At 36.2% G+C, this 26,082-nt stretch overlaps 1 protein-coding gene across 11 annotated transcripts in view; it reads left to right on the plus strand.

Annotated features, from left to right (window-relative positions):
- The window catches only part of CFAP20DC (CFAP20 domain containing), a 253,072-nt gene that overhangs the window by 151,015 nt on the left and 75,975 nt on the right, over positions 1 to 26,082 (plus strand). For 8 of the 11 annotated variants that reach the window (XR_008706376.1, XM_055558821.1, XM_055558824.1 and 5 more), the window contains 2 exons: positions 1,149 to 1,483; positions 12,109 to 12,483. Coding sequence is in view for 10 of the 11 variants with exons in the window: in XM_055558821.1 (XP_055414796.1) it covers positions 1,149 to 1,483; positions 12,109 to 12,483 (710 nt within the window). In the remaining variant the exon portion in view is untranslated. Of the gene's footprint in view, positions 1 to 1,148; positions 1,484 to 12,108; positions 12,484 to 13,644; positions 14,541 to 26,082 lie in introns of those variants that run through there. The other 3 variants (XM_055558829.1, XM_055558832.1, XM_055558831.1) reach the window with 2 other exon arrangements.

Genomic DNA, 26,082 nt, shown 5'->3' on the forward strand with positions numbered 1-26,082 from the left:
TGTGTGCCACCAATTTAATTTTTATTAAAGGCCTTTTTGTTTGTTTGTTGCTTTTGATTTTTTAGTATCAGCTTTGAAGTTTCAAGTTAGCCAGTCTTAGCTCTTGGATATTCTTCTTATGATATGAACATAATACGATTCAAGAATCAGGAGTAAAATTACCATGTTTGCATTGTGGTTCTTCAGAACATAAATTCTTGTAAGATTTTGACCACTGACAAAAAACAAGTGTAGCAAAAAATTTAAAAAAAAATCAGATTCAGTTGAGAAAATGCTCAACTTTTCCTGATGTCATTCTAAAGAAGAAAGTAATCCTGCTTTTAATAATGCTTTTTATAGAAAATTTTTTTCAAGTTTTTTGTGGTCATGAAATTATAAGATCTATCCCAATATTGAGTAAAAGACTAATTTTTTTAAAGTTTTGATAACAATATATCTTAGTGGTGGTATATAGTATTTTTAAAGAAAACAAAAATGTGCAGAAAAGATTTTCATATCAAAACACTCTCTCCTAAAATTAAAATTAAATCCAAACGTCCTTTTCAGCAGCAGAATTCACCAGTCACACTAACAAATATTTCTGTGGACTTACTATTACTTGACAGGTCTTCTCAGTTTAATTTATGAATTGTCTTATTCCAATCAGTAGAATGGAGAGGGAAAGACTGTCAGCTTTTTGTAGTTTGTTTTTTTTTTTCTCCTCCTGCAGTTTTGTAATCTGAACAAGGCCCAGACATTTTATTTAAAGAGCTTAAGTACTCTGTCCTCCTGAAGTTAAAAGAAATTCCTAACTCAAACCCTTTTAAATTTGGAAGATTTCCCCCCTCTGGATTATCAAATTAATGAGACTGTGCTATAAAGAACTTGCTGCAAGATAGGTGACAATTATTTCAGACTTTCATATTTCCTGGCCAGTGTTTCAACTCAGATGGAGTGGAAGTAAGTACAAATGAGTTGCCCACAGCTCTGAGCACTAACTGTGGGTTAAAAGTTTAGCAGGTTACAAGATGGGGGATAAATTACCTTCCTTGGCTTTTGCATTATTTGATAAACCTGTTTCAGGAACAAGAGGTGTTATTCTAACTACCTGCCTAATATAACACTTATGGAATACTACTCTAACTTCTATCATCTTTTGCAATTGTCAGATGAGTGGGTATTTCCCGAAAATGGCAATCACATACCCTATTTGGCCTCTACCACACAGTCTCTACTTTTGGATGAAGACTCCTGCCATACTTCATGCCTGTGGCTAGAAGCCAGCAAGGAAAGTGAACAGGATCAACAGACAGAGGAAACCCAGATTGTTCCAAAGGATGTTTTCACTTTTTCATCCAGACCACGATCGGCACCTCATGGAAAGACTCAGAGTATGTCCCCAGAAGGGTGCCCGTTTACTTTGGATCTAAAAGAAGATACCAGTGTGACAAGGCGTGACACCCAAACAGAGGAAGATTTTTACGGTGCTGACAGCAACGAAGAGGTACATTGCCTGATGAGGGAAATAGTTGTAAAGTACAGTTCTTCTATTAGCTCCAACGAAACACTAAAACTAGTTGAAAGAGGGAAAATCAACTGCTATTTATAAAAATGCAGCAGATTGCAGTGTCAGTCAACAGTTGCCTCAGGTTGTTATGGTAACTCTATAAATTGTTGCCTTTTTTATTAACAGTCAGCCAATTTCATTTTTAATTATGGAAACCAGTTTTTGTTTTGATTTTGTTTTTTCATTTTAATCTTTGTCTCACAGAATGAGAAATAATATGCAGTTTAGTTATATGATAGCATGACCAGTAAAACACTGATAGCACATTGTTCTAGATCTCTGGGGAAATTGTGTTGCAGATGCTAAGTATTTTGAGTTGAGGGTTTCCTGCCTTCCTTACTCCCCTGCCATCTTCTCACCTTAGACCTATTAGGACTCAATATTTTCCATATGGTCCCAGAATTTTCAGGAGTTGTGCCAATTAAAGTTGTGATAATGAATCATGGATTACTGCTGGGACTTACAGGAGGTTTTCTGTTTGCAATTATTTAGAATACAAATGTATCTCATATATCAATAAATTCATAAAAAGTTTTTAATACCTTGTGAAATACCAAACTGAATGGAGTTTGACACATTTGTTTAAAACTTAATATATTATACCTCTTTTCTCCATAGAAAATGAATTTGTGAAATTTCTTTAGCATTGTTCTTTATTGATAGGCATTGATATTTTCTAGAAAAAAATAATTATTTTAAAAGCAGATTATAGTGAAGTTATGGCTTAGTGAAATTATACAAATTATATGTAGAAATTATAGAAATAATTAGGAAAACATGTTTGTATGCTTACAAACTTATTTTTAACAGCTATATCTAATTAAGAATACCCCTTTGGACAAGGGGAAATATGTAAGTCCATAACTCCTACCTTCAGAACCAGTTGAGAATATGGTGAGATCGTTCAGACAGTAATTATGATTTTTTTCCAACTTTTAATGAGTTTCTATAGCAAAAGTGCATGGGGAAATCCTTTTTTATAACATTCTTGCTTCTGAGTGTGATGAAACTGTTAGTCAAACCAAACATAAACCTACTGCAAACCGCTTTGTGCATAAATAATAAATAAATGTGTTGGGAAAAAATTTGTCCCTTTCACCCTGAATAAAATTAACCTATAAACTGTAAAATGAGCACTTGTTTTGAGCATCTGTCCTGCTTCCACCCAGCTGTCAGCTCTCGTGCAGTAGTACCTGGCTAGTCTGGCAGCCACACCATTTGCCATCTGGGCAGGCCCATCCCCTTCCCATGTGCACAACTTACCCGAGCCAAAAGAATGACTTGATGGTGGCAGTTTCATGGCAGATGGGAAGTGACTGTTCCCTGGAAACTTTGAGGGAAGTATTAGTGGAAACTACCCTTTAAAAACACCACATTAGGAAGATACCTCTCCATCTATAATGAAGGATGAGCCTTGAGAAGAAGCAATAGGGCTTTTGGAGAAAATGAAGAATACTAGTTCTGAATATTTCAATTTGTCTTCCCTTTATATGCTTTCTTTTGCTACTAGTTCCCTGGTGGCTCAGATGGTAAAGCATCTGCCTACAATGCGGGAGACCGGGGTTCTATCCCTGGGTTGGGAAGATCCTCTGGAGAAGGAATGGCAACCCACTCCAGTACTCTTGCCTGGAAAATCCCATGGACGGAGGAGCGTTGCAGGCTACAGTCCATGGGGTCGCAAAGAGTCGGACACAACTGAGCGACTTCACTTCACTTTTGCTACTAGCTACTCAACTTCTGACATCCTTCACCACTTATTATGCAGACATGTACTTGTTACCAACTACATGAAATTGAAAATTAATTTATTATGCATTTTCAAAGCTGTGATTGACATAGCTCTCTGGTCACCCCTGTGCCAAGACCATCAGAAGATGGCTTGAGTCTGTAGTGTGACCATCTCATTGCTAACACCTGCCCTGCTCCACCTTTAGTCAGAACCTACCAAGAGTGGGCAGCCAGAGAAAAGGGCAGAAGCCTTCTATATCATGCAACTTTGCTGTTAGAGGCAATAACAAGATACAAACTAAAATACAGATGACCAACAAAAGTGCTGGGCTATGTTTAAACAAGTTCTACACATTGGCTTGATCCCTTTTTTATCAAATTGGTTTGTTTGGGGGATTTTTGTAAGTTATTTTTTTGTAGGATTATGTCTTCCATTTATTAATTATATAAGTCAATGGAAAATTAGATTACATATTATAAATGTTTATTTACATATAGTCTTCGAAGAAAAATCAGTTGATTTAGACATTCTTACTCTTAGTTGCATTATTTTAGTATGCAGTATTCTTAGAGTAACCCTATTGTACCTAAGGAAAATATAATGTCATACTATAAATAATGGTGGACAAATTAGTAATAATTACATTACTTATTATGAAGTTTGCAACTTGTAGTTGAAAGACTATTTGGTGTTAGACTTCAAGTATTTTTAAAGGGAAATTAGATGTATTCATAGAACTATTCAGCTTCTTCAGCATTACTGGTCAGGGCATAGCCTTGGATTACCACGATATTGAATGGTTTGCCTTGGAAACAAACAGATCATTCTGTCATTTTTGAGATTGCATCCAGAAGTACTGCATTTCAGATGTGTGTGGATGTGAGAGTTGGGACTATAAAGAAAGCTGAATGACAAAGAATTACTGCTTTTGAACTGTGGTGTTGGAGAAGACTCTTAAGAGTCCCTTCGACTGTGAGGAGATCCAACCAGTCCATCCTAAAGGAGATCAGTCCTGGGTGTTCATTGGAAGGACTGATGCTGAAGCTGAAACTCCAGTACTTTGGCCACCTGATGCGAAGAGCTGACTCATTGGAAATGACCCTGATGCTGGGAAAGATTGAGGGCAGGAGGAGAAGGGGAGGACAGAAGATGAGATGGTTGGATGGCATCACCAACTTGATGGACATGGGTTTGGGTGGAGTGCGGGAGTTGGTGATGGACAGGGAGGCCTGGCGTGCTGCAGTTCATGGGGTCACAAAGAGTCGGACACGACTGAGCAACTGAACTGAACTGAACTGATGAGATGTATTCAGAAGCAAAAAAAATAGGCAAGGTCATGTTATCATGATACAGAAAAAAATACACTTATGATGCTAAAGAGTAATTAAAATAAGCTTTCAGTGCTAAGACAATGGTCTTTGTAATTTAAGTTCCTTATCATCAGTTCGCATTTGAGATCTTCATTAATGTGAAAGACTCAAAAGCATAGTTTTTATTTTTTCATATTGTTTTAATCTTTGCTTTACTATATATTTTATTACCTAGGCAGATATATAATACTAATTTTCCTGATACTCAATTAATTTGGAATTGGTACTTCTTATTTGAAGACACATTATGGAAATATATCTTGTGGTGAGTTGTAAAATCAGGACTACCACGTAAAATGAATTTTCTAGGAAAGCTGTTAAAACCTTTCATAGTATTATAGCATCTTTAAAAAAAAAGAGCATGTTACTATTATCATCACTATTTTGTTTTTTATGCCATTATTCCCAATGTGGCTTCAAGTATACATATCCAGTTTGTAATTTGAAATAGATGGCTTTATATTAATTTTTATTACTTCTCTAATTCAGTTTTTGTTTAGGGAGAAATATAGTCATTTTTCCCTAAACCCTGTCTGTGTATCACATACTCTAAAGTAAATAGTTACAAAGCTAGGTAATTTGTCTTACATAACAGTCCAAACAAGAACATTTGAGCCAAGGAATTATCCATATTTGGACATGACTTATGTAGACTGACTACTTACTATGTTCAAATTAGCTAGGAATCTTCTAGATCTTCTCTTCATTTAACTCTGTTGAAGCCTATCAAGGACAGATTTACAAACAACAAATTAAAAGGTTCATTTTAGCCCTTTCTCTCAGCTTTCCTGCGATTGTTGCTTTCAAGGGTTGTTTTTTTAACACTCAGTAGTTAAACTATTTCATTTTTCTTCCTAATGGCATGCACACTGTTATCCTGTCACCCCTGCATGCTTGACTAATAATTTGGAGTTACATTCTCACACACATTTACATACTCACAATAGAAATGATATTTACTCCACATGAGGCCACTTATATTTCTGTGAAGCCTTTAAAAAACTTTAAATGTCAGTTTACTTCTTGGAAAAAAATGGAAGAATTCTATTTTGAATGTATTGCTTGCATTTTTATTTCTGTATATCATGAGTTACAACATAACGTACTCTCTAAACCTATCAGGCAAATTTAATATTTATTCCATGTGAGTAATTCTTTTAGGCTGTTCGCATCTGCATATCTTTGTTATTATCTTTTGAAGCTTTTTTCCTCTCTGAAAAAGTTAGTTCCTGTAACTTGGCCCTTCTTTGTTATAGGCACATAGTGTAGGTTATAAAACTCTTTGTCTACTTAAAATAACATCATACAGCTTTTGCTAAAAGATAAATATTTGCAGATAACTATTTGGTTATAAATAAGAATTTTCACACAAAAAAATCTTTGCTTTATTCAATTAAAGAGCATGAAGTCTAGCTTATAAGGAAAATGTATTTTTATCTTGAACAAGTAAAGGAATCTCATTATCTTCCCCGAATATTCACATGATGATATTTGCCCATCCAATACCGTCCCTGTAACTTGTGCTGTGATTTGTCTGTGAGGCATTGCCAGCTACAGGTAAAGATGTTTCAGTTCAGTTCAGTTCAGTCTCTCAGTCATGCCTGACTGCCACCCCATGGACTGCAGCACACCAGGCCTCCCTGTCCATCACCAACTCCCAGAGCTTTCTCAAACTCATGTCCATCAAGTCAGTGATGCCATCCAACCATCTTATCCTCTGTCGTCCCCTTCTCCTTCTGCCTTCAATCTTTCCTAGCATCAGGGTCTTTTCCCATGAGTCAGTTCTTCACATCAGGTGGCCAAAGTATTGGAAGTTTCAGCTTCAGCATCAGTCCTCCCTGTGAATACTCAGGACTTACTTCCTTTAGGATGGACTGGTTTGATCTCCTTGCAGTCCAAGGGACTCTACATAAGTAATTTGCTCAGGTCCTTGTCATACCAAGCATGCTGCAAGTTAGTTGGCTGTTAGAAACAGTCACATCTTCCTTTCATTTTATTTGGCATTATTTTAATAGTTTCCTATTAAATTCAAGAGGTAGAAGAAGAAATACTCCTTAGGGACAGTTGTTAGTGAAGACTTTTAAGATACATTTGAATGGTCGATCTTGCTGTCATCAAAGAAGAAATTATTTTTTTATAAAGATGTTATGCCTAATAACTTTAGCTGTATTTGTGCAAATAATTGTGCTCTTTAGTTGACAGATTATAAATCTGCATCATGTCTATTGTCTGCTAGTGCTGTTCAACTAAAAGGTTCTGTCAGTTCACACATTTAGTCACTAAAACATTGGACAAAAGTAGAAACTCCTGCTGATTCTATCTCAGTTACAAATTAAGAACTGCCATCAAAAGTGTGTTTGGAATATTGCAGATGTGTTTGTTGAGAACTTTTAATAATGTTATATAAGACTTTTTTCACAGTGGGCTGAATTACAAAAGACAATTGGAATATAAATAAATATGATCATCCACTTTTATTATACAAAGGCTAAAATAGAGTTCTATCCTGAAGCACTCAACATTAAAGGTGTGATACAAAAGAGCCTGGGTCCCATCTGCTCCAAATAGATGGCCCTCAAGAGTCATTAAAATTATCTTTTTAAAATTACAACTCAGCAAGAGCAATTCGTTTTGTGCATCCAGAAATTATTGTCCAAATGCCCATCTGCATGTCCTTTCAAGAAACGTAGTTCAGCAGAGGAAGTGCTGGGTCCTTGGGGAAATCATTCTCATCTTCAGCATACATATGCTGTGCTACAGTTAATCAGACAAACTCTATTGATGTTCCCGGCACTGGAGCCTGATTGAATATCTAACAAACAAATGTTTCTGAGCCCAGAAGACAAACGGTTCAAGAGATTTGGACTTTTAAAAAAATAAGTTAAATCAAAAAGATTTTGTATTTGTTCTTCTGAAAAACAGATGAACACATGATTGGTATATGAAAATGGCATACCAAATCCTTTACTACTCTGACAAAGTCTATTCAATTGCTATGCTGGTTTTCAGTAGTTCAGTGATAAACCAAATCAGTAAAAGTGGTTATTTTTCAATAAGATCATAGTAAATCAGATTATAGTGAACTTCTTAGGCATATAATAAATATATTTTATTTAGTACAGATTAATCCAAAAGCATGTTAAGCCCACATGTTACATATATGAAAATAATAAAAGTCACTTATGCCTAGGTCATCTACCTTAGTAAGTCGGAGCATTACTGAAGAAAAGAGGAAGGTTTTGTCAGTGCACCACTACTGAGAAATACTATTTTTTATTTTCCGTCTATTTCCTCTCTAAAATAGAAGCTGACCCAACTTAAAGTATTACTCTGGTATATTGTCTTACCTTTCCCATTTATCCTAATTCCTCCTTCAAAATTGGGATAGATCAGATTTATTGGTTCCAGGGCAACCAAAATAGGCAAGCCTTTTGTGCTCTGTCCAGATTCTCCACTTATTTGTCTTTTCCATGAATTTAAAATAGCATAGAAACATATTATCGTGAAAATTCAGTACTATGAAGAGAGTGAATGATTATCAGGAACACAGCTAAATCTGTCCCTTTCTTGGCCCATTTCCAAATCAGGGTGTATCTTAGGGAAAATGTGAGAATGTCCCTTTACATACTCATGAATAGTTCTGTGTATATAATTCCTGCCCATGCCATACAAAAGGAAATACATCTGAGTAAACTTGCATAAAGAAGAAAAGGCTGTGCTCTGACCTACTTACAGATGGAAAAAAATAGACTTGCAGGTAGACAAAAATACTTCTGTTGAATGTTTTAGTGATGAAATTTGTGAACTGACAAAAACTTTTAGATGATCAATAGCACTAGCAGACAATAGAGATGGTACAGGTGTATACTTTGGTTGTCAACTAAAGAGTACAGTTATTTGCATTTGCTTGCATGAGTGCTAAGTCGCTTTGGTCATGTCCAACTCTTTGCGACCCCATGGATTGTAGTCACCAGGCTCCTCTGTCCATGCAATTTTTCAGGCAAGAGTACTGGAGTGGGTTGCCTTCTCCCAGGGATCTTCTGACCCAGGGGGATCAAACTCGTGTTTCCCACATTGCAGGCAGATTTTTTACCACTGAGCCACCAGGGAAGACCAGTCCTCATGATAGTACATCTGAAACTTTTAAATGAAATGTATTTCCTTCTATCTTATGAAATTATTACTTTTGTAGGTATCTACCCCTCTGCCACTAGACTTTATGCCTCTTGAGGGCACTGTCCTTGTTCTTCTTACCTGTGTATCTTATATATCATTTCTAGAAAATACCTTACACCTAATAGGAGCTTAATATTTATTGAACTAATGTTATTGTAAAAGCTCACTGTTTCCCCTATGTCATATACAAAATGGAATCCCATAGTGATCCAGAGATTCTGATCCAAAGAGTTGTAATTATACCTTTCCCTATAACCAGCCTGTTTTTGTTAAGGGGAATCTGTTGGCCAATAATTTGTTTTAAATCTACATACATGTCCTTATTTTTTATTGTGAAAACATGATGGAAATGAATAAGTAAAGGGTATTTTGGTCACAGAAATCCCACTGTCAATTGTATATAACAATTATAAGAAATTAGACTGGATTTTTTTTTAAGAGTTGGAAAAGATATAACACTGTCTAACAACCAGACTGAATTGTTAAAAATCAATCCTAGTTCCACTAGCACTTTCTTAAAACGAAGGCTTGAAAGATGTTTGTTCTGTGTTCTGTTTACCTTTCTCTAGAAAACTGGCTAAACTTTTATTCTCTTTTTGTCTTTGTGAAACAAAAATTACAAGAGTCACCACTCCATTCTGTAGTAATTCAGAGCATGAGGTATTTTTCAGGTCTCTTGCACTCTTTCCAGTTTTCTGCCTGAAGGCAGAATTCTTCAATCATATAAACATCCTCAGGGTTCCCAGGATATGGTGAAGGATAAGCTTACTCAGTAAATGTACAGCAAAAAGAGTCACCCAGTGCCTGCAGCTCAGCCATGTGGTACTTCACAAGGGCAGAGATATTCTTACACTTCTTATTTTTCCACTTGGGACATAAAGTAAGTCCCATGGATTGACACCCAATTACCATCTTTTCTTTCCCCTATCTGGCACTCTGAACAATAAATTTCTCCTCCATCATTTATAAGGAAATAAATATATCAGAAGATCAAGTCAACATAGACAAAGAAAACGAGACCCAGGATGAATACCAAGAAGAAATGTTTGTAAAAGAACCTTAGACACTCTGCTGTTCTCTCTTTACTACAGATAACCAAGCTGTTTCTTAGGAGAGGTTCTTAGACCCAAGTATACCTTTCTTAAAAGCACAGTTGCCTGATAATCCCAACTGCTTTCCACAAGAAAGGTGAATCATAAATGACAGGATTAGAAATTGCAGACTCCGTGTAAAAGCTTCCCAAACGCACCAAGTACAGCATACTCTGGCTGCCCCAGAACTCTCAAATCAGTCCTGCCTCCATTGTCACCACCATTGAATTACCACAGCCACCTCAGCATTTCTTATCATTACAATTTAATACTCTCATAATTGCCTCCCTTGCTACTATCTCTACAGACACTTCTGATATCCACAAACAATATCCACACAAACTCAAGCTCATCCCCATGCCTTCTGTTTTGTGCCATCATGACATTCCGCGCCTCCCCCCCACCCCCCACCCCCATCAAATTACTCAGTGACCCTTTGTTGCTTTTCAGGCAAAGATCCTGGATGGCAGGGTTTAACTTCTGGCCTTCCATTGTATTCCCACCATCTGCAGCGCTTAGAGCAGCACCTAGTCTATGATGAGGAAGAAAGGAAGAGAGACAGAACAGTGACAGACACACAGACCGATGAATCCTTTCTAATTAAAAGATTCGATAAATTCTTCTCTTATCCAATGCCCAAACCTAAAGCAACTCTATCTCACCTTTACAGATACTTAACTTCTACCGAAACAGAAATTTCACCTCAGACAGTGATCTGTATCTTGAGGTGTATGATGGCCAAACATTCAGAAGAAGCTGACCAGTTTTATCAGTCATACAAATATTTTGTTTAAAAATGCCAAACTTTGGAAAAAACAAATATTTGGTTCTATGCAGCTGTAAATGAAAGGATACTGGAATAGCTTACTGAAACAAAATGTAAGATAGTACAATCTCAGACATCAGATAATGTCTTTAAATTGTACTCTGCTTTTATTATTTTTTTTGTTTACTTATTACACATTTAAATAGATAAGACAAATTAGAAAAATCGTATGACAAGTATAGGTGATTATCACATTTACTTTTTCTTTATATTTATTGTTTTATAGCAGGAAACTACCAAGTGAAATAGCACATATTTCTCTTTTTTGTTATTTACCTTCATGGCCATTGATGTTTTTCATTTGTAGTATCTCCTTTCTCATATTTTAAAAATTAAAATTGTTAGGGCTAATTTCAGAACTATACGTTAGTAAAATGTTTCCAGCTTTTACTTTAAACTTTCCAAATGATTATATTTAGTGAGGTTCATGTCTTATGGAAAAGTACTTTCTATAATTGAAATTTTCATTTAAGAAAAATATTTCACAAAACATGCTCTATTATCTATTGCTCTTTAACGGTAAAATTTCCATACAACAATATAAGGCTAAAATACTTTGATATGCCAGCGTGTTAAAAGAGTAGCATTTCCCTACTTAAATAAGGTAAATTCTGTAAGTTCTTGTTCTTTTTCTTCTCATGGAATTAGCTTATCAGGAAGTTAAAGCATACAATTCCTAGATATTTTAGGTAACTTCTTATGTATCCTTCTTATGGACTTCCCTGATAGCTCAGTTGGTAAAGAATCCACCTGCAATTCAGGAGACCCTGGTGCAATTCCTGGGTCAGGAAGATCCTCTGGAGAAGGGATAGGCTACCCACTCCAGTATTCTTGGGCTTCTCTTGTGGCTCAGCTGGTAAAGAATCCACCTGCGATGCAGGAGACCTGGCTTTGATCCCTGGGTTAGGAAGATCCCCTGGAGAAGGGAAAGGCTACCCACTCCAGTATTCTGGCTTGGAGAATTCCATGGACTGTGTAGTCCGTGGGATCTCAAGTCGGACACAACTGAGCAACTTTCTCTCTCTCGTCTTGTGTGGATCCTCTTCTTTTATATACTTTCTTTGAAATGAATATATTTGAGCTACTGTTTCCTAAATGTACTCTTATTACTTAGTGGTAAAAATACATGCCTTACCAAGACCAGAGGCAAACATAGCAGGGCATCATAGCAAATGATTTATACCTGTTTGCATTGCTGGTTTTAGTTTTTTTTATTTATTATTATAGAATAAAATTATGTGTGTGTAAGTATATGTATGTATTCTTTCACTTTATTAAGAGAATACATGAACTTATTAAGAACTTATATTCAGTAACTTATTCACCACAAGTTTCAGCTCAAAGTGATTTCCCTTTGTTCTTCTGTGTAGGATAACCACAGTGTCCAGGGTTCTCCAGGCCCAACAACTAGTCCTCCAGGGTTAACTCAGTTAAGTTTAGAGAGCATGCTGGGGAAGGCTGCAAAGTGTGCAAGTAAAGAATATCTAAAAAATGCGTATGCAGAAGGAAGAACTTCAGAAAACCAGAATTCCTTGGCGAAGCAGATAGATATAAAAGACTTTGAAACAAGTTTTGTGCCTACACCATCCCTTTCTCCACCTGGAAGACATGAGTCCTCTCCGAAAATTCCAGATCTTGTTATTAAACCAAAGGACCTACCAACCCATCAAGTGTCAGCTTCAATAAACAAAACCTTCCTAAAGGAAATTTCAGAGGAGAAGTTGAAACCAATTGCTGAGTTATCTGTAAGTGGTTTCGTTCTGGTTTACATATGTGGGCAGTACATCCTGCTGGGTTCTATTCTGTTCCACTTTGCACACATTTTCAGCAGTATCTATTTTTTATCATTTGGGTGATCACTAATGTATTTTCTTTCCTATTTAGATGTGTTTTAGCTCAGTAACAGCAGCTGTTAAAGAGTATCTTGCACATCTCAGTGATAATAGAATGCCTCATGTTTTTAATGAGAAAGATAATTATCATAATAGTTATTTTTTATTTCCCAGTTAGTTCTCATAATTTGAGTTATCACTGCCTGCAAATTATAAATGAAGATCTTATTTTTGAGCCAAAGGCTTGCCAGTAAAATTGACAGATTTTCAATAACAATCTACATTAGGAGCCATAAAAACATCATTATTCTGTTCACTTTCTGGTCTCTTTACAGCCGTTCCCCAAATAATAAATGATATGAGTGAAGGTTAACAGTAAAGCAGTGTCATTGAATAAATCCCTAGGCTAGCCTGGTGACTATATTCATGTCCATCAGATTGATTTTTTTCCTTCGTATGAGTACTTTTCTCCCTTCAGTTCCCCCGTAGCTGCAGTTACAAAACTAGAGAACAAATGAGGCTATACAAAAAAAATGACATTTATATTCCTTTTTTAAGCAGTAAAGCTTTTTTTTATTTGCCATGTCCTAAGTATTCTGTATGTGTTACAGTGTAAAACTTTGGTTCAGTTATGTTCTAAGCATGTTATAGTGGATTACTTAGTAAGGTGATAGACATATATATATATATATATATCATTACTGTCAACTAATATTTCTTTATTTCTTTGGATTTTGATAGGGATTGCATTGAATCTGTAGATTACTTATGATAATGTCAATATTTTAATAATGTCAATTCTTCCAGTTTGTGAGCACGGAATATCCTCCCGTTTATCTGTGTCTTCTTCAGTTTCTTTGAACAATGTCTTATGGTTTGGAGGTCTTTCACCTTCTTGTTTAAATTTATTTCTTTTTTGTTGTGATTGTGAATGGGATTGTTTTCTTAACATTTCTTTCTTCTAGCTCATTGTTAGCATGTAGAAATGCAATTGATCTTTTTGTACATTGATTTTTTACCCTGAAATTATACTGTATTTGTTTTATGATTTCTAATGGGTTTTTTTTGGTGAAGTCTCAAGATCTTGCTGTGTATAAAAGGGCTCCAAAATCACGGTGGATGATGACTGCAGCCATGAAATTAAAACACTCCTGCTCCTTGGAAGAAAAGCTATGACAAACCTAGACAGTATATTAAAAATCAGAGACATCACTTTGCCAACAAAGGTCCATATAGTCAAAGCTATGGTTTTTCCAGTAGTCATATATAGATGTAGGAGTTAAACCATAAAGAAGGCTGAGTGCCAAAGAATTGATGCTTTCAAACTGTGGTGCTGGAGAATACTCTTGAGAGTCTCTTGGACATCAAGGAAATCGAACCAATCAATCCTACAAGAAATCAACCCTGAATATTCACTGGAAGGACTGATACTGAAGCTAAAACTCCAGTAATTTGGCCACCTGATGCAAAGAGCTGATTCAATGGAAATGACTGTGGTGCTGATTGAAGGCAAAAGGAGACCAGGGGAGGCAGAGGATGAGATGGTTAGATAGCATCACTGACCTAATGGACATGAATTTGAGCAAACTCCAGGAGATACTGAAGGGCAGGAAAGCCTGATCTACTGCAGTCCATGGGGTCAGAAAGAGTCAGACATAGCAACTGAGCAACAGCAACAAATATATAAAAGCATGTCATCTGCAGATAGTGACAGTTTTGCTCCTTTATTTCCAATTGGAATGCCTTGTATTTCATTTTATTGCTTAATTACTCTGGCTAGGCCTTCCAGTACTACATTGAATGAGAGTAGTGAGAGTGGTCATCCTTGAGCATTTTGTGTTTTTCCTGAATTTAAAGGGGTAGCTTTCAGTTTTTCACCTTCGAGTGTGATGTTAGCTGAGTTTGTCATATATGACTTAAATTATGTCAAAGTATGTTTTTTTTATGTATACCTACTTTATTGAATAAAGTTTTTTATCAGAAATGGTTGTTGAGCTTGGGAGCCTCCGGCCCAAATGAACTTTAAATACCTGTCCACCCAGTAAAGTATTCTGGCTGAAAGATAGCGTTCTCTGATGATACCAGGGAATAATGAAGGGAGGAAAGGGACCAAAGTTTGGAGAGAGAGCAGGAGACTTTCCCTCACCCATTATCTTAAGAAGCTTTAGGATAAGACAGTTCTCAGAAACCACTTGGGAAACCCTTCTTAGAGCTGCTCAGTGCAGATTGCAAACACAAGCCTGACAGGTATGTGTTCCACACGAGAGCCCTCTGAGACATTCCTCTTCCATTTGACAGCGCAATCACTTCACTGGAAATAGAGAAGGAGCTTTATCTTTTTTGAGGGGATAAAGACACAAAGGAACTACTTCCCTTTTATGCACAGAGGTTTGACCTCAGTGTCAAAATTCAAGCTAATAAAATTCACTCTCTATCAGCCCACATGATCGTTACAATCTCTGACTCATGTTTGGGAGTGTGATAATCTCAGGTTAACAGGACATAAAATTATTGAAGGCATAGGCATTCTATCCCATTCCAAAGTGAATTTACAATGGGAATGAAGGGTTCTTCCAGAGAACCCTTGTTTTTTAAAAAAGAACTTCATGGTCCTAGTGAGAGGATTCTAATAATTGACATTCTCCCCGCTTGATGTGTGCTGCTAAAAATCTATGAAAACTAATTTCCTCAAGAATGCCGTGTGTTTACTAACTCTACAAAGGGATTTTTCTTCAGATCCTGGAAAACCACAGTGATTTAGAAAAATAAATAAATAACTGCCTTACTGAGATTTAATTCACACAATATAGACGTCAACGTTTTTCTTACAATGTTTACAGAATTGTATAACCATCAGTACTATCTAATTTTAGATCATTTCATCACCCCAAAAGAAACTCTGTACCCATTAACAGTCACTCCTCATACCTCCTTTCCCCCAAATTTTTGGCAACCACTAATCTATTTTTTGTCACTATGGATTTGCATATTCTGGACATTTCACTTAAATATAATCATATAATATGCAACGTTTTACGTCTAACTTCCTTAATTTAGCATACTGTTTTCAAGGTCCCATCTATGTTGTAACACATCACCCCTTTTTATGCAGGAATGATAAATCACTATATGAATATACCCTATTTATTTGTCCCTCTGCTGATGGACATTTGGTTGTTTCCACTTTTTGGCTGTTATGAATTGATGCCAATATGAACATTCATGTCAAAGTTTTTGTGTGGACATATGTTTTCAGTCCTCTTGGGTATATACCTAAGATTAGAATTGGTAGGTCATATGGAACTTTACATTGTGACTAACTGTCAAACTGTTTTCCAAAGTGTCTGTACCTACAATTCCATGAGCAATAGGGCAATTTCTTCACATCATAATCAACACTTCTTATTGTCTGTCTTTTTTATTTAAGCCATGCTAGTGTGTGAAGTGGTATCTCAATTGTAGCTTTGGTTTGCATTTCTCTAATGACTAAACATATTGAGCATCTTTTCATGTGCTTATTAGCCATTTGTGTATCTCCTTTAGAGAAATACCTATTCAAATCCTTTACCTATTTTTTAATTGGATTTTTTTGTCTTTATATTATACAGTTGTAAGAGTTTGGATACAAGTTCTTTGTCAGATATATGCTGAGACAACCCCAGTCTGTAGGTTGTCTCTTCATTTCTTGATGGTGTCTTATGAAGGTCAAAAGATTTTAATTTTTATAAAGTCTAGTTTATCTGTTTTTTCCTTCTGTTGCTTGTGCTTTTGGAATTACATCTAAGAAATCGTTGCCTCATCCAAAGTCGCAAAAATGTACTCCTGTTTCCATTTCATTCTATGATCCATTTTGAGTTAATTTTTGTATATAGTGGGAAATAGATATTCACCTACAGTTTGTGTGTTTTTTTTGCATGTTTGTATTCAGTTAGTTGTGCCAGCTCCATTGGTTGAAGGACTATCCTTTCCCTATTGAATTGTCTCACACCCTTTCTAAAAATCAGTTGACCATACATGTAACAGTTTATTTCTGACCTCTCAGCTCTATTTATTGTATGTCTATCATTATGCAGTGCCACACTGCCTTAATTCCTGTAGTTTTGTAGTATAGTTTTGAAATCAGTAAGAACTTCGTTCTTTCTTATCTTGATTGTTTTTGCCATGCTGGGTTCCTTGCATTTTAATATGAGTTTCCTGATCAGCTTCTCAGTTTCTACAAAAAAGGCAGCTGGGGTTTTGGTAGGAACTGCCTTTAATCTTTAGGTCAATTTGAGGAATATTTCAATTTTACAGTCTTTCAATCTTCAGTCTTTTAGTCCATTGGCTGTTTTTCCATTTCTTTGTGTGTTTAATTTCTGTCAGCAATGTTTTATAGTTTTCAGTGTACAAGTCTTGCACTTCTCTTGTTAAGTTTATCCCTTTCTTATTCTTTTTGATGCAATTGTGAATGTAATTTTTTCTTAATTTCATTTTTTTACTTGTTCATTGCTAGTGTATAGAAATACAATTGATCTTGCAACCTTGCTGAACATTTATTAGTTCTAATAGTGTTTTTGTGAATTCCTTAGGATTTTCTATGTATGAGATCATGTCACTGCAAATAGAGATAGTTCTACTTCCACTCCAATCTGGAGGGTTTTTTAATTATTTAAACATAGTTTGTTTACAAGATGCCTATCTCTGCTGTACAGGAAAGGGACTCAGTTATATACATATATACATTCTCTTTTTCATTATGGTTTATCACAGGATATTGAGTATAGTTCCATGTGCTATACATTAATGGATATTTTTTATTTCTTCTTAATTGCATCCACAAATGGATTTAATTTGGGTGAAAACATTTTTTTCTTTCAATATATATAAGATTTAGTACTTAATAGAGTGGCCCCAATATTGAATTCTAACACAGACATGGTGTATTCAAACAGGCCGAGAAAGATTCTGTTGGTATGATTCATAAGAAATGTGCTTGATGCAAGAACATTTTGAGAATTATTGTGGAACTAGAAATCCATTTAATATTAATGTGAATGCAGGTGTGAAATTAACCTTTGCTGGCTAGCATTGTAGTCCATATATGTACAGTACTAACATCTATGGGGGTTTCTACCACTTAAGTTCGGTTTCTAAAATACAGGGCCTCCGGGGAATGGGATATACTTATTCCGGTTCTACTTCTAAATAAGTAAGAGCATCTGTTCTGCTGACAGACAGCCTATCAGATCAGATGTTCTCCTAACTGCTATAGATACACTGACCAAGAAAGGTGAGACCTCTCTCCTCAGGAAGCTTATATCTGTTGAAAGATACAGACAACAAGTAAACAAGTATATAAAATGATTCTAAACTATGATAAAGACTTGGGAAGGAAAAAACAGGGTGATAGAGTGGTAGTTTGGGCAGAATTGTGAGTACTTTACCTAGTATCTGCCTGAATGGGTGACATTTTAACTGAGATTGTTTAAGATGAAGGCAACCATGCAAAGAACCAGGGGCTAATGTTTTAGGCATCAGGATTAGTAGGTTCAAAGCTCCTGAAATGAGCATCATTGAGGAATAAAAGAGGCTCCTGGAGCTGGGACATATGGGCAGGCGGAAATTAGAAGAAGATGAGAGCAGAGAGGTAAACAAGCCCAGATCATATAAAGTCAGGAAGCACATGGTGAGGAGAGTGGCCCTCATTCCAAACACAGTGAGTGGTAAGTCTTTGAAGGTTTTTAAGCAAGGCAATGACATTTTTTTTTTTAATTTTATTTTTAAACTTTACATAACTGTATTAGTTTTGCCAAATATCAAAATGAATCCGCCACAGGTATACATGTGTTATATATTCAGTCTCCTTTGGCTTCCTCCAGAGTGGATGTAGTAGGGCAGACATAGAAGCAGCGAGGGCAGTTGAGGCAGTACTCTTGATAGTTCAGAGTGGAGATAAAGAGAAGTAGCAGATTACTGGAATAACTGGGTGTAGCACTGATAGGATGTAAGAAAAAGGAAACAAAATCTAGGATGAAACTTAAGTTTGGGACTTGAACAGTCAGATAGTTGTGTCAGTCTGGGCTGTAGCAGATTGGATGTATCTGAGTCATCAACTTAGTCATCAGGGTACCACAATCAGGAACTGTAAGTGGACATCTCGAAAATTTGTGCTCTCTGAAAGTGCTGACGTGAAATAACTTTATGGCAACAGTAAAAGGCTCTTACAGAAGGAGGTGCAGGAAAATTGTCTTCCTATCCCCCTGATACGGAAGAGTACTAGTAATTCTAAAGGAACACTTACTGAAACTGATTTGCTAACTGCTCGGTAAACTTCTTTCTGGCAATGTGTTATTCATATTTTAATAGAGTTCTCTATTATTAAGTTCAAATATTTTTAATTAAGAAAGAAATACAGCCCTCTGGGTAATATTGCAATCATATATATAGCTGATAATTAAACTTTTCCACATGTATAACTGCATTCAAATAATTTTGAATGAATCATTTTAAACCTGCAGATGTCATTGTGTGCATCTTAAAACAAGTAAACAAGACATGTATAGCAATCTTTGTGGTTCCAGAAAATGTTAGAGCTTACTGAAGAATTATTTCATAAGAAAGACAAAATATGCTACCAATCACAAATTCAGGTATTTTCTTTTTTAAAAAAATGCTTGACTTTTATAGAGAAAACATTATAAAATGAATCATATATAATGAGCTTAATTTTCACATTTCTATTTTTGAAAATCAGAACTGAATTATGGAAAGGCCCTTTTTTAAAAAGATATTTTATGCTGTGATATAATGTGAGCAAATTTTTCTTTTAATTTTCAAGTCATTTTTTGGATAATAAAAAAGGATTAGTTGCCTCCCTGATAACTTGAGTCCCAGTATTGGAGCAGTGAATATCTATCTATATCTAAAAATATCATATATTTTTAAAGTTATAACAGTTTGCTATTCAGTGTAATTTATGCTCAGAAAACTTAGAAGAAAATAAATTTGTAAGTTATTTTAAAGTTCTAAAGGCATTATTCCATTACATAAATATTTGCATTTTCTAAGGTACCCTTTGCTCAAAGTGAAACCATCTATCTGTCTTTGAATTTGTCATTCAAGTATGCCATTTGCAGTTGTCTTTCCAACAATACCACATTGTTTGAAGAATTCATAAATGTCTTTCTGACCCCTGACTTGCTTCAGCAACAGCAGTATTCCAGTGTTCCAAAACACCTGTCTTGAGGGCAGGTAACTCTGTATATCAAACATCATCCTGGTCCAATTGTGCAGACTCTCTTAGGGGTAACTCTCCCTCCTGCAGCAGTTTCCACCATAGGTACCCACTGAACTCATGCTGCCCTGAGCCTTCCCCCTTGCAGCCTTTAAGACCTTCCCCAAACAGGGCTCTATGTCATATCTACCCACATTTTCGTTCTTCAAAACGGATAAATCAGGAACAGGGGACACCATGGTTCAGAGCCCCAGCTCAAATCAGCCAGACTTGACTTGAGTCCTGCTAGCTTTGCTTTTTTTAGTTGTGTGACCTCGGACACATTTCTTAACCTCTTTGTACCTTGGTTATGTCATGTGTAAATTTGGAAAAAATAACAATACTTATTCCACAGGGTTTCTGTAAGTATTAAATGAGATAGTACATGTAGAACACTTAGCCCATAATCCAACAGGTTATTTTCTTGTATCTATTTCTGAGTAGTTAGAACCTGTCAAATTCAAATCAAATTCTCAAAACTAATTATTGAGACTGTTCAGTAAATGACGACTATATATGCTTCTTGTCCTTTGCTTATAGTTGAATCAAGTGTTAACATATGAGTAAATTAATTCTGCTAGGTAATGTGTTGATATTTTTTCAAGGATACACTGAAGAGAGAAAACTGTTTGGAAGCGGGCTGTGGTATCTCTCCAGTCCTCCCCCAGAGACCACCCTCAGTGTGCCTGCCATGTTCCCAGAGCTGAATTGGAGATGCGTAGCTTCATGATTGATAGAGCAAACTGAACTTGGGCAGGACTAGTAGCATTTCATAAACCGTAGTGTTATCCATGGGAAGAAAGTTTCATTTATTAAATTGGACATTCCTGCCAATTTATAGTCTTTGGGAAAAGAGTCTGATGTTTGATGTTTTGTTGAAGCTGCACTCTTTCCTTGTCTCCGAAAAAAAAAAAGGTCATTATCTCAGTCTTATCTGTCAATGTATTGCTGGGGATATTGCTGAAGCTACAGAATTCGGTGATTAAAAAACATTTGTGTCACCAGTAGAAGTATTTGAATTAGACATAGAAATTTCCCAGGTGGAACGCATTTCTAACCCTCTGCCTTCTTTTTGAATATTTTTCAGTCTGACTGATACATAGTATGGTTTGTTTATTTCACTTTCTTTGTATCTAGTGTCTAATTTAGTTGTTCACCAGGGCAAAATGGTCTCGAGTAGATGTGTGTTAAAATAATTTAAAATGGAATTACAGTTAAGATCCAGTTGATGATATGGAATTGCAGAAGTTATTAGGTTATGTTTATATCTCCATTTCTGAGTAGTTGTGCAAACCACATGCCATTTACTTTGATAAAGAGGAGCAAATTCTCAAGTTTCAGAAGTTGTAGCTAGAAAGTCTTGGCAAAAATTGAGACTATCAGAAGTATGAATCAATGAGAAGACATTAGTGGTTTAACCAGCACACTTTGGCAGTTCATCGTCAGTTCTCCAATATTCTAATGCTAAGGGTTAGATGGCATCCTACTAGTTACGTGTTTATGGAAGAAATCCATCTTCTTTGATGTCTTGGTTTTCCTAATTCTAAAGAGGAGCAAATTAAATAAATTTGTCATTTTCCTACTATATGCAAGAGATACTAGGCTGTTTTCTAAGCACATTGAGGTCTTTGATCTCAGTCAGACTTGATTTGAGTCCTAGCTTTGCTTCTTTTTAGTTATGTGACCCAGACACATTTCTCAACCTCTTTGAACCTTGGTTATGTCATGTGTAAACTTGGAAAAAATAGCAATATTTATTCCTCATGGGGGTTCTAAGTATTAAATGAGTACATGTAGAACACTTAGCCAATAATCCAGCAGGGTGGCTTTAAATATCAGGAGTACTTGCCGTGTGCCAGGTTCTCTACGGGTGTCCCACACTATCTCCAGTCTCCATCTTCCCCCTTGAGAGGACTTACTTATTTGACAGACAAGGAAGGAGAGAGATTTGGCTTGTTCACATATAATAAGTGACAAGGCAGAGTATCAAACCCAGGAATTCTGGCCAGAAAAGCCTGTAACTCCCACCACACTGGACCATCACCCCTAGTTAAAGACCACTGAAAAAATTATGGGATCAGGTGGCAACTTAACTTCTATTGCCACTTAAAGCTTTATAGTATTTTAATGTGCAGATACTACAGATGTTGGTTTATCTGTCGTTACTGTTTTACAACCAGTTGTATATTCTAAACACTTCAAACTTATCTAAAGGTGTCATCTTCCCATTCCAGAAGCATCCGTTGTCTTACTTACCTCTGCTATTTTTTTTTAATTTTATTTTATTTTTAAACTTTACAAAATTGTATTAGTTTTGCCAAATATCAAAATGAATCTGCCACAGGAATACATGTGTTCCCCATCCTGAACCCTCCTCCCTCCGCCCTCCCCATACCATCCCTCTGGGTCGTCCCAGTGCACTAGCCCCAAGCATCCAGTATCGTGCATCAAACATGGACTGGCAACTCGTTTCATACATGATATTATACATGTTTCAGTGCCATTCTCCCAAATCTTCCCATCTCTATAAGAAATCTTATTGTTTTCCTTTTGATTCTTTAAATAATTTTTAAACTACCATTTATTGAATGGCTTTATGCTTGTTCAGTGTACAAAACTACAATCACCTTGTAGATGGCATATCCTTGGGCATAATGCAAAACCTCTTCAATTTGCTGTTAGTAGATTCCTTCTAGTCTATTATTGTTAAAACTTAGAAGTTAAATGCTGGAAAATTAAAAGTTGTTTATCAGTTGTTTAAGGTTAATAAGAGCACAGCTGTGTTTGTCAGAGATTTCTTTCTGAAAATTAGCAAGCTGACTACCAAGGCAGAAATATATGGAAGTATATTTCTTTTTAGGTCATGGATTAAAAGACTGTTCTATACAAATTTAGCACATGAATATAAAGATTTTTTTTTCTTTAAATCCTTTCATGCCAAACAAAAGAGAGAGGAGAGCCACATATACAAGATAGAAGTTATCTCTTTGCAAGGAATTTTAGCACTATTGGATTTAATTACCCAAGAATTCTTTACCTAAGACATTTTGGGAGATTAGTATTCCTGAATAATGAAGTATGGATTGAGTGTCTCCAGGTCACATGCCAAAATTTTTGTGATAGACGTTTCAGAGGCATCATTGGGTTTGGTTATGCCTGTGTCCATGCGAATGCTGTCAACGTAAAACATGTTCTAGGTTCACACCAGTTGGTTCTTTTGGATAGCCTGACTCTTGATTTACACTGTGCAAGTTGACACTGCATCTCTTAAATTTAGCAAAGTTTTTCAAGTTGTACTGTGGCTTGGTCTTTAAGTTTTGATTTATATCTTTGCATGGTGAAGACACATGGTGAAAGCTACCATATATTGCGAATGAGTTGTGTGCTCAAGTATTTGCCACTTACAGCTCACGTTTGTAGCTTCTGTCTTCTCTCCATTCCTATTGTTAGCGGGCCAGTGCCCCCAATGAATCAGAGCAAACTCTTATGTGGGATAAGTAGCTTAGGAATTTGAAACAAGTCTTCCAAGGAGTGCTCGTTGGAGAAGAGATGTCCTAGAACACTAATTTACCGTCAGCTATTAGTATTAAAAATGTCAGTGTAGAGATTAAACACTGTCTGCAAATAGCAGTCAGGAGGAGATTAATCTTCAAATGCCAATTAAAATCTAAAATTAGTTTTGGAAAATGGACTTCTGCTTTTCTTGTTGTCATGTTGAAGTTCAAAAAAACTTCCAAAACTTTCTAATTATATCTTTTTAAACTCTTAACAATAAATACAAATTTGAAACTACCATGATACTGACTCCCAGCCACACTTACATATTGCCTTTTTTCCTCCTACTGATACAGTTCATAGTAAGGTGCCAGTGAGTAATAACTAATCACTTTCTAGGAAATCTCTTTTTGATTCTCAGACTTTTGTGCTCTTGTTCACAAAGAAATATGCATATCATGAACACATACTTTGAAGATTTTCACAAACTGAAGGAACTGATCATCATCTGAATCAAGAAAGAAAACAGAGTCAGCTGCCCAGCAGCCCCACTGTCCTCCCTTCCTGTTACTATCCTGTGCTTTCGTGCCCTCAGGACTACCCCCTACTCGCCAAGACTGGTTTTACCAGTGAATGCTCCCTTACGTCTGGGTTCTCTGGCTCAGCATTTCTTTTATAAAAGTCAGTATATCACTCATTTCAATGCTATATAGTACCCTACTGTGTGGCTCTCATACCATTTATTTACCCATTCTACTGTTGGTGGGCATTTGAGTAGTTTCCATTTGGAAGCTATTAAAATTATGTCTTGTGTTAGAATCCTAGATTTTTTAATAAGACTTGGGCAGGGAAGTAGAAGCCATCTGGTCTTATAAGATTTAAGTTAAATTCTAGGTATTTCCATCTTTGTTGCTTTGGAGCAGTATTATAGATTTCATTTCTAAAACAGTATATATTTAAGTAAATAGTGCTTTCTATGAATATGAGCTCCATATGTCTAGCTTGCCCCATGTTTTCTTGCCTGATGCTTATAGTAGGCTTCCCTATCACGCTTCCAATCAGTCCTTCAATGCCAAGCTTAAAAACCATCTCCTCCATGGTGCCTGATCCTACAGGAATGGCCTCTCTCTTTTCTGAAATACCAGACTATTTGGTATATCTCCCTTTTCTCATGTTGCCTTTCATATCCTAAGAGCCACCATCCCTTTTGTAGCAGTAGTGCCTTTCGAGTCTTGGTTTAACTAAAAGAATACAAAGAAGATTGCTTGTTAGAGCTTTTACTAAGAGTTTTTACAACATGATGTCCCCTGTGTCCTAGGTATCAGGCACTGTCACAATGCAAACCTGATTCAGAGTCTCGGAAATGTTACAGGCTCCAGAGTGAGAGTAATGACCCAATTTTCTCTCAGTTCTATTACTCTCCCATCCATGTAAAATAGAAGGAGGTTGGTCATCTCATTTTATTAACCCATGGCCATGTCTGATTCTGCCTCTACACCACCATTGTAAACTCAGCCTTGTGTCCCCCTCAGTTCAGTAGAGTTGGTTCTTAGCACAGATTCTATAGGCAGAAGTTTGCCCAATTAAGCTATTCCACATTAAAATCTTGAGAAGACAGATTAAGCGGAGGGCTTCAAGTTGAAAGATTATTTTTGTTTGTTGTGTCTTATCATTTTGCTGAATTTACCAGTTTTCCTTTTAATCACTATCAAAACTCTGTGTGATTATTAACACCATACGTCAGTATATGTTTCCTTATTGTATACTCATTTCTTTAGAACTCTTTATCCCTCCTAGATTGTAAAACCTGTGAGAGCAAGGGCCACATCTTAACCTTTGTAGCTTCACAGACTTACGTTCCCAAAACTGTCTGAAAAAAAGGTCAATGAAAATGAATGGATTGAATGGCTTTATAAGGGAAGGACTTGCCTGGGAATCTAAGCACAGCTGAATTATATAGCCCCAAGCCCATTACCTGCTCCTAAAATAAATCTGATTGATATTGTCTCCCCTCTGTCCTACAAGGATATTTTGAGACAAAATTGGGTTATACGTAACAGTTTGAGCCTTTCAGAGATGGAATTACATAAGGCACTTTGCCTCTTAGGAGTTGCATAATTTAGTTAGATGACATCTTGTGCTGGGTCTACTTTAATGTGAAGACTTTATTGCAAGCCTTTTTATTTATATAAATTATTTAGCCTTTTCTGGGGTTTTGGAATGGTTTAAGAGATTTCACATCAAGAATACATCAAGGGACTAAGTAAATTACCTCTCCGCCACCAGTTGCTCTATTCATGACCCTGGTGTCTCTGCTCACTTTTAGTTTTGTGAGGCTTTTTCTAATTTTGCTGGGCAGTTGCATCTTAGTCACATCTCTGTTGTAGTATTGATCATGATACATTATAATAGCCTGATTTTTTTTAATTGAAGCATAATTGCTCTGTAATTTTGTACAAAATTTTGTAAATTTGTAGAAAATATATATAATTGACATAAATATATGTCAATCCTACTCTCTCAATTTGTGTCACCCTCCCCTTCCCCACTGTGTCTACATGTCTGTTGTCTATGTCTGCATCTCTTTTCCTGTCCTGAAAATGGATTCATCTGTACCATTTTTCTAGATCCCATATATATGTGTTGACACCCAGTTTATAATACCTGTTATCTCTCCCTTTCTAGACTGTGAGCTCCATGAGAACAGAGATGTGTCTCATTTTCTTTATGCTCCTAGGTCCTAGCATAGTACAGAATAGGTGAAA

The sequence above is a fragment of the Bubalus kerabau genome, chromosome 20, assembly GCF_029407905.1.
Source record: "Bubalus kerabau isolate K-KA32 ecotype Philippines breed swamp buffalo chromosome 20, PCC_UOA_SB_1v2, whole genome shotgun sequence".
In the NCBI taxonomy this organism is placed as follows: Eukaryota; Metazoa; Chordata; class Mammalia; order Artiodactyla; family Bovidae; genus Bubalus; species Bubalus kerabau.